The sequence below is a fragment of the Pipistrellus kuhlii genome, unplaced genomic scaffold (assembly GCF_014108245.1).
Source record: "Pipistrellus kuhlii isolate mPipKuh1 unplaced genomic scaffold, mPipKuh1.p scaffold_m20_p_32, whole genome shotgun sequence".
Lineage (NCBI taxonomy): Eukaryota > Metazoa > Chordata > Mammalia > Chiroptera > Vespertilionidae > Pipistrellus > Pipistrellus kuhlii.
Window position 1 is genome coordinate 4399216 of NW_023425532.1, and position 14320 is coordinate 4413535.

Below are 14320 nucleotides of genomic sequence, written 5' to 3' on the forward strand. Positions count from 1 at the left end.
AGCAGACGGGAACTCTGCGTATTATCTGTGTAATTTTCTAAAAATACAAAACTTGTAAAAAAAATTTTTTAAGAGTAGTGTCCATTGTTGAGTACAAGAGGCCATGCACAAAAGAGTACACACAGTATCATTTCATTTATATGAAATTCAAGGACAGGCAGAATGTACCTGTTATGATAGACATCAAAATAGCGGTTATTTCAGGAAGAGATGATTGCAAAGCCACATGATAGAGCATTTGAGGTAATGGGAAGATTTCTACATCTTAATGAATGCCAATCTAACATTGGTAGTCACATAAATGTGAGTGTGTATGAATGTTTGTGATCGTGAGCTTACTTTATTATAAGCATGTTATGCCTCCTATTATGGACTGAATTGTGGCCCTCAAAAATTCATATGTTACAGTGTTAACCCCTACCACCTCAGAATGTGCCTGTATTCAAAGATACCAACTTTAAGGAGGTGATTATAGTTAGGTGAGTTCATGTGTGTAGACTATCCTATCTAATAAAAAAGTAATATGCAAATTGACCATCACTCTAACACATAAGATGGTCGCCCCTATGTGGTCAAAGATGGTTAGCAGGGGAGGGCGGTTGGGGTGACCAGGCCAGCAGGGTAGGGCGGTTAGGGGAGACCAGGCCAGTAGAGGAGGGCAGTTGAGGGGAACCAGGCTGGCAGGGGAGGGCAGTTGGGGGTGACCAGGCCAGCAAGGGAGAGCAGTTAGGGGCAATTGGGCTGGCAGGGGAGCAGTTAGGCATCAATCAGGCTGGCAGGGCAGTGGTTAGGGGGCGATCAGGCAGGCAGACAGGCGAGTGGTTGGGAGCCAGCAGTCCTGGATTGTGAGAGTGATGTCCAACTGCTGGTTTAGGCCTGATCCCACAGGACATCCCTCAAGGGGTCCCAGATTGGAGAGGGTGAAGGGTGGGCTACAGTACACACACAAATATACACACTGTCCTTTCGTTCTACACACACACACACACACACACACACACACACAATGCATGAATTTCATGCACCAGGCCTCTAGTAATCCAATATGACTGGTGTCCTTATTAGAAAAGGAAATTTGGACACACAGAGATACCTGGGTCATGTGTGTGCAAAGAAGACCCTGTGAAGAGGTGGGAAAAGAGTGGCCCTTTGCAAGCCAAGGAGGCAGGCCTTGGGAGAAACCAACCCAACTAGCACTTTGATCTCTGACTTCCAGCCTCTAGAACTGAGAAAATAAATGTCTGTTGATTAAGCTACTCAAAAAATTAAAAAGTAGTCTTATAAAAGGGGAGCTGACTCTCTCTTTTGAATGATCTCTTGAGTGAAAGAAGAGCACAAATAGTGATGCTTTTTGAGATCTAGACTCTAATAGTCCTGGGAATCTGTGCACTGGGCCTCTAGTAGTAATATATTTGAGTGTAAATCTCTTATTTTGTACTTTGCTTGTCCTGCCTGTTCTATTTAATCTTTCATTTTTCTCTCTTTGTTATGTAATTAATTTTATCACTCCCATTTCCTCCCCCACTTAGTTTAGAATTCAGACACTGTGTTTCAAATCTTTTAGTGGTTACCCTTAAAATAACAACTTTTATTATAGACTTACAAATTGTAATACTACGTCTCATTATCCTTATCTCAGGCAATGCAAGGATCTTAGGACATTTTAATTTTATCCCTTCTCAATTTACATGTTAATATTTGTCATACATTTTAGTTCTCTCTATATTTGCAAACGCAGAGGATTTTATTATTGTTGTTTTACATAGTTGGTATTTATAAAGATTTACCTACATATTTATATATTTAGTGTGTTCTCCATTCTTTGCTGCCTCTCTTGACCTATCTGGGGTATTTTTCTCCTGCCTTAAGTATCCTTTAGAGCAGTGGTTCCCAATGTGGGACACACGCCCCACAGGGGGCAATTTGATGTTTCAGGGGGGCAATTCGAGAATGAGTTATTCACAGTGAATTTTTTGCATTTGTTATGATTCTAGGGGCCTCATCTACAGTAGATAAATACATATTGTGATATGTTTATGCATTTTAGTTCTTTAATCTGTGCACTGGGCCTCTAGTAGTAATATATTTGAAACTTTATTTTCTATTTTTTCCTATCACTTCATATTATTTTTTTTTAAACAATTTCTTAGTGATTTCTTCCTCAATCCTTCCACCATCCTTTCATTCTTTTATTTTTCTCTCTCATGGTTGTCGTGTTCTTTGGCAGCTTGCTTAGACCAAGTTCATGGCCTTTTAGGCTTCCTCCATGGAAATAGGAAAATAGGAGCTCACTTTTTGAATAATAAAAATTTTATGTTGGGGGGGCGGGGGGAAGGAGGGAGGTGGTAATCAGGATGTTAGAGATGCTCAGGTGGGGCGTGGCCAAAACAGGTTGGGAACCACTGGTTCCAAGGTCCCTTTAGTGGAGCCTCCTGTGACACACTGATTCCGTTTGTGTTTGTCTTTAGTTTGCGTTTACTATCGAAGCCTCTGGATGTTGAACAGCACTTTGTTTCATCCCACTGAGTGGCACTGGGGATCAACCTCCTGGGTCAATGGCCGGCAAACCCATTAGTCCACAGAGCCAAATATCAACAGCACAACGATTAAAATTTCTTTGGAGAGCCAAATTCTTTAAACTTAAACTTCTTCTAACTCCACTTCAAAATAGACTCGCCCAGGCTGTGGTGTTTTGTGGAAGAGCCACATTCAAGGGGCCAAAGAGCCGCATGTGGCTCGTGAGCTACAGTTTGCTGACCACGGGTCTAGGGTAACTGTTTTACTATTATTGGAAGCAGAACGCCCCCTGGTCCTCTCCTGATTCTTAGTCTTTATGGTGAAACAAGAGGCCTGGTGCACGAAATTTGTGCACTCGTGGGAGCATCCCTCAGCCTGGCCTGCGCCCTCCTGCAGTCCAGAGCTGTCAGCCACGCTGCCATTGCGCTCGCCAGCTGTGAGCGCAGCTTCTGGCTGAGCAGCACTCCCCCTGTGGGAGCGCACTGACCACCGGGGGACAGCTCTTGCATTGAGCGTCTGCCTCCTGGTGGTCAGTGCACCTCATAGTGACCAGTCATTCCGCCATTGGTTCAAATTGCATATTAGCCTTTTATTACATAGGATGGTAGTCCAATAGTATGGGAGACCGTTTCTATTTTTTAGGAGGACAGTAATAAAGAGGGACTTGTCCAAAACAGACCACCCCCCGAAGAAGTCACCTTTTGCTTGTCTATGCCAAGCACAGCTGTCTGTGCCTCCTGTTATCTTCTCCCAAGCATTTGAAGGAGCTGTTATCTCCATTTCCTGCTTTAAATAAAGTGGGCCCAGAGATTGAAACACTGGCCAGATGTTGTCATAGCAATGGGCAGATCCGGGACTCGGCCCCAATCTTCTGAACTCTCAAGCATGTGCTCTGTTTATGCTGCTATGGCTTCGGTTCAAAGAGGAAAAGTTGAAATCGATCAAGGGTCAAAGTGCCTTCTCTTAAGGAATGTTTGCAGCTGGAGAGAAGGGGGTGTTTGTACTTCAGGCTGCTTGGACATGCCAAGAGGAAGTTGTACGTTCAATATAAAATATTAATGTGTGAGTATTCTTAGCTACTAGAATAATGTTTTTCCTTTAAAAATGTCAATGATCACTCATTGGAGCTGCCTAAAAAATTCCTGTGTTAAAGACATCTTGTCCTCTTATATGATATCAACCCCCCTTTCCTTTTGCGTGCTGGACCCTCTGCATGCTTCATTCCTAAATTCTTCCTCCTTTTGGTCGCTATAAAATAAAGGGTTTGGTTAAAGGACAGGAAATAGTCATCAAATATGTATTTTTTATGAATTGACAAATATTATTGGCTAAGATGTTTATCATTTTATCGCATCCCATGTCTGTTCACTGATTTAAGTGTGTACTTAAAATTGTCGGTCTTCAACCCAGCATTCATTAGAAACCATGAAGTTTTTTTGTCTTGTAAGTCTTGAGTCTATTGACTGGTAATTTCACCAAAAAAAAATGATTATATGGCTAAAGTAAGAAGTTTATTTCCATCCAGTTATATTTTGTGATGATAGACTATTATGGTGATTGAAGCTTACATTCTATCTTGCCAGATGATACAAACTGAAATTTTAGTAAAACTGTTTAAACATTTAAATAATCAGAAAGGTTGAGTTAATTTTGAGCCAATCATTGTCACAGCTGATTTTATAAACTTTTAGGTTGAAAAGCTTTTGGAATTTCAGCGGCTTTGTTTGGTTCTCTGCCATCACAAAATACTATTTTCATAAAATGCCTCAAGTTTACAAGACCTGTTTTAAATCATTAAAACAAAGTGTTTCAGAACAGATGTTAGTCATGTTGAAAGTTAAAAAAAAAACAAAAAAAAAAACCGCTTTTTGAGTTTTAATTATGGTAGCATTAGGAGGATTTTGAATTGGCAATCTATATCTCTCATACAACAAAAGAATTTATTTTTTACAGAACTATTCAGAAAATCGATTCACGTCTTATGATTTTTACAACTTCGTCTGCCTTTCAGTAATTGACATTGACGAATTAAAGTTTTATTTCTGTTAGATACATGACAGTCTTCCCCAAGATATTGAAGAGCTATGAGTTTAGATTAACTGAAATATTGATAGAATATAAGTGTCTTAAAGAGAAAACTCTGGTTTGTGCATCCTGAAATGGATTTATCTGTCCAGTTGTCCATCCGGAAAGGCTTTCGGAGTCTTCATAGCATAATGTCAGGCATTGTCCTACCTGCTAGAGGCGCAGGATGGACAGGAGGAAATCCCTGCCTTCCAGAACTAGTAAAGCAATAGATCCTTCGTTACAAGCCGTCTCTCCTGTCTTCTGTGCTCCAGTGTACCTCCTCCTGTAAGCACTGAGTGGCTGGGCGTCCTTGGGAACCGGGTGACATGGCCATGACTCACTGGCATGCATTCCGTATCATCCGGGGACTTTGGTTTTGTCCAAAATCCCCACGTGTGGCTGTCCAATTTGACTTTCTTGCCTCACAGTGATACCCACTGATTTTATCCTCTCCTTTGCCCCTTGAGCAGTTGTTTTCCAAGTCATCTACTTCACTTCTTGAGACCTAGAAGCTGATTGCTACAATGATGACGCAGAACTGAGCTGAGTAATTGGGTGTAAACACTTCTCCCTTTGCATGCTGAGCTTTTTTGTTAACTGTGGGTGGTTTTGCTGCTGTTGTTGAAAGACCAGAGGTGGCATTATTGCCCGCAGAATATGCTGTAGGGACAGCTGTAAAATAGAAAATTACTTTGGGGAGTATTAATGAACAGACATTGAAATTGCATAGTTAAATCATTCCCACCCTTCACTAAGCAAACAATTGAATTAACCCCCCTCCATAAAAATTTAAACAGTGTGCTAGGACATGCCACTTTGGGGGGGGAGGGTTTGTCTCAGAAAGAAGTTGTTTGAAGTCTGAATGGTTCCTAGACATTACAGTGTCATCATTTGTGTCTGTATTGTTTGTTATTAAAAATGTTATCATTTAGATCCTCATGTTCGAAGTACTGCCTGGGTGATTGGGTGCAGCGTGGTGATGGGGTGCAGTGTGGTGATGGGGTGCAGTGTGGTGATGGGGCGGAGCGTGGTGATGGGGCGGAGCGTGGTGATGGGGTGCAGTGTGGTGATGGAGCGCAGTGTGGTGTTGGGGTGCAGTGTGGTGATGGGGCGCAGTGTGGTGTTGGGGCGGAGCGTGGTGATGGGATGCAGTGTGGTGATGGGGTGGAGCGTGGTGATGGGGTGCAGTGTGGTGATGGGGCGGAGCGTGGTGATGGGGTGCAGTGTGGTGATGGGGTGCAGCGTGGTGAAGGAGAGAGAAGCTTGTGTCCTAACTGCAAGACTCAGCTGCTAATGCATAATGTGAACGTGGGGCGGGTGAGGGGAGGGATTTCATATGGTGTTTCTCAGATTTATTTGACAGAGAAATTTTTATTCTTTTTTAAAATATATTTTATTGATTTTTTACACAGAGAAAGGGAGAAGGATAGAGAGCTAGAAACATTGATGAGAGAGAAATATCCATCAGCTGCCTCCTGCACACCCCCTACTGGGGATGTGCCCACAACTGAGGCACATGTCCTTGATCAGAATGGAACCTGGGACCCTTAAATCCATAGGCTGATGCTCTATCCACTGAGCTAAACCGGTTAGAGCAATCTTTATTCTTTTTTGTTGATTTCAGAGAGGAAGGGAGAGGGGAAGAGAGAGAGATAGAGAAACATTCATGAGAGAGATCCATGGATCGGCTGCCTCTTGCACGCCCCATAGTGGGGATGGAGCCCACAACCTGGGCATGTGCCCTGACCAGAATCGAACTATGACCTCCTGGTTCAGAGGTCAACGCTCAACCACTGAGCCACACTGGCCGAGTGAAACTTTTATTCTTTAATGACTCCACAAGATAACAATTTGGCAATCCTGGTTTAGAGTGCTAGCCCATTACACGTTTGTTTCTGTGCTACTGTATACATTTTGCATAATCCTGATGCAACTAAAATGAACAATAGAGAAAGGAGTATCGCTGGCTTTGACATTTCTTTTCCTGGCTTATTTAATTTAAATTAGATAATTTAATTTGATTTAATTCAGAAGCGGGTCTAACTTGTTAGGGAGACCCATAAGACATGGTTCTGAATGGGAAGAGATGATCAGTACTCTACGGAAGTATTATTGGAAATTTTTCTGTTAATGAACATAGGAAATTCCAAGCTCCAATATTAATCCCTCCACCCCCTTAGATGCGCAGCTGTGATTAATGGCGGGCAACAATGCTATTAGCGGAAACGAGCACTTGGAAAAACAATCTACGATAGTGCCATTAATTGAGCACGTTCACTTTATAAATATGATTTGCAATGTAATTTCATACTGCCAGGCTTGCGTAATTACCAGTTTTCGTTTAGACAGACTAGAGTACGTACAGACTTTCACAGTTGTGATCGTGTTAGTGCCCGCTAGAAATGATCAAGTTCATGGGCACCACTAGGGAAATCAGCGAGGGCTGCTCCAGAGCTGTTTCTACCCACCAAGCCGAGTCGGCTGGGGCTGGAACTTTATACTCCTCTCTGAGTTTGCTCTGGACAGAACAGGGCAAAAGGTAGCTTTACAGTTGTGAATACGTGAGACACAGTTTATTCTTGTATTATTATTCATTCATTATTGACTTATTTTCCAGGCGGGCAACTGTAAACCTACTTTTGCTAATTTTTTATTGATTTTAGGGAGGAAGGGAGAGGGAGAGAGAGAAACATCCACGATAAGAGAGAATCATGAATCTGCTGCCTCCTGCACACCCCACACTGGGACCAAGCCCCCAGCCCAGCATGTGCCCTGATCCGGAATCGAACCCTCTTGGTTCATAGGTCAACGCTCAAGCACTAAGCCACACTGGCCAGGCATTTTGGAATGTCTTTATCTTACAGTTCTTCATAAGTGTGTGTGTTTTTTCTATTTCTTTCCTCGTGTGTGTATTCTTCTTCCTTTTCTTATGTATCACAAAAAATATATTTTTTTCTACTCTCCTTGATGCATGCTCCTTCATAAATGAGCTAACAAACACCTGGGCTCCATGCCCCTCTGCTTTGGCTCGAACCCCAGCCCTTAAAGCATGCGTGCACATGAGCACGCATTCACTCAATGAAATATTCCACAATTCTGCATCAGCAGAAACCGCTCCGCAGTCCCCTCATCAGATAGTGAATGGTGACTGTAGACTCAGCCCGGAGGCTGATGTGCCACTGAAAATCTCAAACGTGGTCTGCTACGCTTCACACGGAATGACGGAGGTTTGACAGAGGTACCAATTATGCCAACACAAGTGCCGAATTAGTAAATGCTAGTCTTAAACCTCGGCGAAGTGCTCGGCTTTGACAGCTGAGCCAGATTTGTTCTGTTACCTTATTGGAGATCCATGCCAACTCGTTCAAATAATCCTCCCCTTTCTATTTCCAGGAAACGAACGGAATTGTATTGAGCTTATTAATTCCTTTGTCAGGTTTCTGAGACTTTGATTTTCATAATTTTCCACTTCATGTGTATTTCTGTAGCAGTAGCTGTGATTAGATAAACTCTTCTCCTTCAGGCTGGTTTAGTCACTGTACCTGAAGTACTTAGCTTGGGTGTGTGTGTGTGTGTGTGTGTGTGTGTGTGTGTGTGTGTTGGGGGTGGCAGTAGGTACGAGAGATATTAAAGAGAAAAAAAGTGCCAGAACAATATCTGTCTTCCTACCGCTGCCACAAAGCAACAGGAAGACCAGGGAGGTGTTTATTGATGGAATGACATGCATTAGCCCTCCTTTAGTGGCAATGGCTACGCCAACAGTGGTGCTGAAATACAAGGAAAAGACCATCGGATCTTTATCAGTCTCACTAGCAGCCCGATGCATGAAATTCGTGCAAGAGTAGGCCTTTACAGCTGCCGTGGCTGCCTTCATCCCTCGCAGGCACAGCGGCTGCCTCGATCCCATGGCTGCTCCCCAACTTCGTCTGGAAGGTCATCTGGAAGGAAGTCTGGATGGCCGTTCAGTTGATTTGCATATTATGCTTTTATTATTATAGCTTTTTATAGGTGTTCGTGTGTATAGGGTATAGTTTTCACAGCTTTGTTCTTGCACTGCTAATGTTGTCATTAGTACCATTATATTTTTGTTTTGTATCCTTTTTACCTAGCCACCATCTATTTCCCAGAATTGTACAGAAAGTAGGAAGATACACATGGAGTACACAAATATCTATAAGTGCTATGATTTCAAGACATTTTATAAACTTATATAGAGTGATGTGATGGGATAAATTTATCAGTCCCTTGTTCATTTCTAATTTGTTGTCTTTGATACAACCCCCAAATATATATTAAGGGCCTAGGATATACTAGGCACTCGTGGAGTTTATAGTATAATATTAATACACTAGAGGCCCGATGCACAAAATTTGAGCAAGGGGCTCGGCCCTTGCAGCCTTGGCTTCATCTGGAAGGTCATCCAGAGGGACATCCGGAAGGACGTTCAGCTGTCCGGTCTAATTTATTATTATAGATATAATTTCACATATCAATATATATTACATCATATAAACACACCTATATATGTCCACATATGTATACACAACACACACAGAGAGTCAATGCTCATGCTTTACAGTAATTATTTTGTACAAAATTGCCACAACACTGAATGGATGAGTGCTGAACCATTGTTCCAAATCAATATATAGCCTTGTCTTACGTGTGTATCTGTTTGAAGGCCCCTTAGTTCATATATGCTGGTCGATTCTTTAACATTGAACTTGTGGCCAGTAGCCCTGTAACTCATGCCTGAATGGAGCTTCTCTAACACGCATTTTCTCAGGACAGCACATCACGGCCATCTTGCACTTAGGAACACTAGACAGCACTTCAGTGCTACCCTTCAGAGCCACTCTAAACAGTGAAATCACCAACAAAAAGCACAAGATGCAGAAAATCCACTACACGGTTGGCATACAAGGACACTTGAGTACAGGAGAGCAGAAACAGGAAGGCGGTTTCCCCTTGTTCAAGGTTTCCTGGTAATGGGTGTGGCGACGACTCCGGATTTTCCTGGCTGTGCACACATCTGCCAATGACCAGGAAAGTGCCACGAGTATTGATTTTGGATTACAAATACATTTTAGTGAGTAAGTGAAATCACAAATATTTAATCTGCAGACAATGAGGATTGACTGTCATCTGTGTGTGTATGTGTGTATTAATTTATTCATTTATTTTTGGTCTTCAATACCTCCACCCTTCACTTTTGTTCATCACTTGTTCTTGTTCACAGTTGTTTTACATCTCTGTGGCTCATTGTACAACTGTTTATAAGTATAATGAAGCTTCTAGGACTGGAATATGTACAGGAAGTTCATCCCATTTATCAAAGATTTCCTGAGACACAATATGTTTTGTAAACCTCTTATAGAGTGAGAACTTTATATTACGGATTTGGTCCCAATTTTATATATAACAACTTAAAATATCATTTTAAGTTTAGTTCCGTTAGATGTAAGAGTCCAATGAAAGTGATTCATATTGGCTTTATGTTGGAGATAAAAACATTTTTGTTCATATTTATCAGGTCATTTAAAATAATTTGTATTATACAGATAGGTAAAAAATTAAGACGTCTTTTGATTAACAAGATCTTAGGGATATACCACTCAGTCGTTAAAAACATTCCTTTTAACCAGGAAATATATGTATTTGAGGACTATATAGAGTGTGGTATATATTTTCTAAAGAATAATAATAAAATGAAGACTCATGAATCCATCATTCACATTAAGAATTGAGCATTCCTAGTACTTTTAAAAAGCCCCTTCCCAATCGTGACCCACTCCATAGCCACTGCCCTGACTTTTGGATTAATCATCCCTTTGGAGTTTTTTTTTAATGGCCTTATTACCTATGTATGTATTCCTAAACAGTGTATTGTTTAGTCTTTAAAATCTGAGTAGTGCAATGGAATACGGTGCAGCTGTAAAAAAGAGGGATCTCTTACCCTTTGAGATAGCATGGAGGGACCTGAAGAGTATCATGCTTAGTGAAATAAGCCAGTCCCAGAAAAAGATCACATGATCTCACTTATTTGTGGAATCTAATGAACAAAATTAATTGACCAACAAAATAAGACTCAAAGCAGGGAGGCATGGAAAAGACCAACATACCTCTATGTGGGGTTGGAGGGACAAGAAGAGATAAACCAAAGAACTTACATACTTACTAGAGGCCTGGTGCACGAAATTCATGCACAGTTGTGGGGGGGCTTCTCGGGGGGATGTCCAACTGCTGTACAGGCTAGAGAAGCTCCTGCCTCCACCGCTGCGCTCACCAGCTGTGAGCCCAGCTTCTGGCTGAGTGGCGTTCCCTGTGGGAGTGCACTATCTCCTGCATTGAGTGTCTGCCCCCTGGTGGTCAGTGCACATCATAATGCCTTGTCATTCCACTGTCTGGTCAATTTGCATATTGGCCTTTTATTATATAGGATTATATATTATAGGATAGGCATGGCCCATGGATACAGGCAATAGGGCAGTGAAGGGGGTGGGCAGTGAGAAGGGACTGGGAGGAGGGGGAAGGAGGGGGATGGGAGGTATCGGCAATACTACCAACAATAAAAATATATATAAAAATAGAAAAGAAACCCTGAGTAGCACAGACACTTGGCTGTGTCACAAGAGGGAATCTTAGCACTATGGCAGAAAGACTTTCAGAAGGGAAGCTGAGCAGCAGCTCCTGCTCGCAGTCCAGCATCAGATGTCCTGACAGCAGAGAGGGAAGTCCTGAGGAAATTACTGGGCTCTTCGCGGGCAAGATGGCGCTGTGGTGCGGGGCTGGCAACTCAGGGTTGGCAGGGATGTGCTCAGGGTCTGAGCTGCTCTGCATCTTCTGCTCCGGCTCGGGGTTGGAGAAGTGCCTCTAGCACCCGGAACGAGAACAGGGCTGTGGAGTGAGGGGGTGCAATGATCAGTTGGCAGAGGGAGCAGGAATGGACGGCCAAGGAAAGTGGGAACAGACAGCAGAGGGAGCAGGAATGTGACCAACAAAAGCAAACCCAAGAGCCTGGCCTGGCTTCCTTGGTCCTTCGAACTTCCGGTTACAAAGGTGATCCATGGCGGGACATGCTCTAGGGCACATGACCTTCAGCCTCAGTTCTCCCTGCCTTGTGCTCCGGGGCTTCCCTTCATGTGTCTTCTGTGCCAGGTCATCTGCTTGCCATCCCTTGCCATCATCCCCTTTGCTTATGTTCTCTCCTGTTTTGGCAAACACATTCTACCATCCCTCCTGCAGAAGCAGTGCATCACACACGATATGTGCGTCATAGCAACCGGTTGTTCAAATCCGTCCAGTCAATTTGCATATTACGCTTTTATTATATAGGATTGCTATTGTATTTGGTATTCTTCAGTAGTTGATTCAAGAATGTAGAAATCTTATCTTTGGCTTGTCTTTAGTTCAGATACTTATTGGATAACTAGTAATCACAAGGAACTGTGTATGTGCATGTGTGTGTTTTAATGCCTGGGCATTGGTATTTCATCAATCATCCCATTTTGAAAGCCACCGATTTCAATTGAGGAGAGGATGGGTAAGCAAATGATTGGACCAGTGGCACTCTGCCTGTGGGAATGACCGTCTCCCTGTGGCAATTTAGAATGATTCCCAGTGGAAGTTGGAGAAAGAGGAAGGCTTTCTCTGAGGTTTCAGGGGAGACTGGAGACATTGTTGGCCACCAATCATGGCCCGGCTCTATTTTTGTGATGTGGCTGCTACGGTGTTTTGCCCAGGTTTTATACGAGTGGATTTTCTTTCCTTTCACTTAGGAGTCATTTCTGTATTTTGGTTCTCAGCTGAATATGTGTATTGCAGATCCCTATGGGATTTTAAGCAGAAACATACTTTTCAGTTTTAAAACATCCCTGCAGGAAGGACTAGGAAAAGTTTGTGAGTATTTCTGGTAGGAAATCATGGTAGCCGAGATTAAGGTGTGAGACATGGAGAGCTTTTGGGGATAAGCTCAATAGGAATTGTTAGTGAAGTTTAGAACAGCTGTGGCTGCGAGGAAGGGGTCAAGAATGACAAGTTTCTGGTTCAAAATAAAAAAGCTATGAATATTGCCAGTAATCGATTTCTTATTTTGCTTAATATGTTGGTAATATAGAGAGAATATTACAATGACTCTTTGCCTTTGCCTTGAATATAAGACTGCTATTTAGAGTTTCTAGAAGTGATTTTGGAATGCAATTTTGTTTTCTGTTTTTCTGGTTTAATAACTTCGTTATGAATTCCTTACCTCATGAATTATTGAAACATATATTCAAAATTACATCACTTTAAAAAAAAAACACAAAATTGCATCACTTAAATTTGATTTTGGAGACTATGGCTATAGTAGACAATGATTCCAGTAGGGTTTTGAAGGGAAATAGAACTTCAGAAAGTCAACTAATTAAACTTGGCCTTTTCTTTCCAGGGGTCCCTTCAGCGTTGTGCGGCGATGCATCAACAGGGAGACTGGGCAGCAATTCGCTGTAAAAATCGTTGATGTGGCCAAGTTCACATCCAGTCCAGGGTTAAGTACAGAAGGTAAGAGATGGATTTCAAGTAAGTTATTTGATGTCTGGCTTTATTTCACCTCCCAAATCCATTTATCAACCTACCCTTCATCTGGGGGTGGGGAAAGAGGGGTACAATGTAGTGAGAAGTGGGTGGAGACTGTGAAAGCTTCATTCTAGTTGGTTAGGATTCTAGAAGCTAGAACTTGAAAGATAGTGTTATTTACAGAGTTAGAAAGTCATCTATGATTGCTTATAGGCCTGTGTTTTACTAGGAAAAAGGTGAATTCAGAACATATATTTTAGGGTCTAATTTTGAGTCGTGGTACTGAATGTGGGATGGGAAGGGAGGGATGAAATAATGACAAAGATAAGATAATTACTGATTCACATGATCTCACACATCTAGAGGAAACAATGAACAACATAAACAGACCCAGAGAAAGAGAAGCAGCGATCAGACTCTCAAACCAAAGAGGGAAAGTAAGGGAGGATGGGGGTAAGGGGAAGAGATCAACCAAAGGACTCGTGTGCATACATATGGGCCTAGCCAGTGGCCATGGACAACGGGGGTTGGGGGGGGGGGCATATCTAGGGAGGAGTTTGGGATGGGAATGGCGGAATAAGGACAATTATGTGAGACCATAATCAATAAAAGATAAATAAATAAATAAATAAATAAATAAATAAATAAATAAATAAAAATAATAATAAAGATAATTACTGATTAAGAAGAAACGCAAGTGGATTTTCTTCAAGTCTGTAACTTACTTTAGGAACAGGATCTAAAAGAACTGAAAAAGACTCCTATCACATTGGGCTTAAGTCACGTATGTGAAAACTTGCAAGATCAGTACTGTTAGTACTTGCAGGACTTAAAATTTTGTTTCAAGACGTTGATATGCGATCATATTCATGTGTAAATAATTGTAAACAGTATGAAACACGTAACATGATTTATTTTTATAGTTTTTAAGCCCTAGTTTCCTGGAGCCGCAATTCAAATATGCTCATACTTCATATGGCACAATTATTACATTTTTCTAATTGGCTGTCTTCTAACCTGAGACTTTTCCACAGTCCGAGAGAAGATGTCTTTCTTTAGTCCTTTCCATGTTATTCCCAGGAGAAAACCGAAGGCAGAGCAGCCTATTTCTCGTTTACCCACATAGCATGAGTTCCAAATTAATCGGTTCCTGCAGATCTTTTATTAGGATCATTACTTT

At 41.9% G+C, this 14320-nt stretch overlaps 1 protein-coding gene across 17 annotated transcripts in view; it reads left to right on the forward strand.

Annotated features, from left to right (window-relative positions):
• The window catches only part of CASK (calcium/calmodulin dependent serine protein kinase), a 226416-nt gene that overhangs the window by 34096 nt on the left and 178000 nt on the right, over positions 1-14320 (forward strand). For 10 of the 17 annotated variants that reach the window (XM_045570439.1, XM_045570442.1, XM_045570444.1 and 7 more), the window contains exon 2: positions 13013-13125. In XM_045570439.1, the coding sequence (XP_045426395.1) occupies positions 13013-13125 (113 nt within the window). Of the gene's footprint in view, positions 1-13012; positions 13144-14320 lie in introns of all 17 variants that reach the window. The other 7 variants (XM_045570438.1, XM_045570441.1, XM_045570443.1 and 4 more) reach the window with 1 other exon arrangement.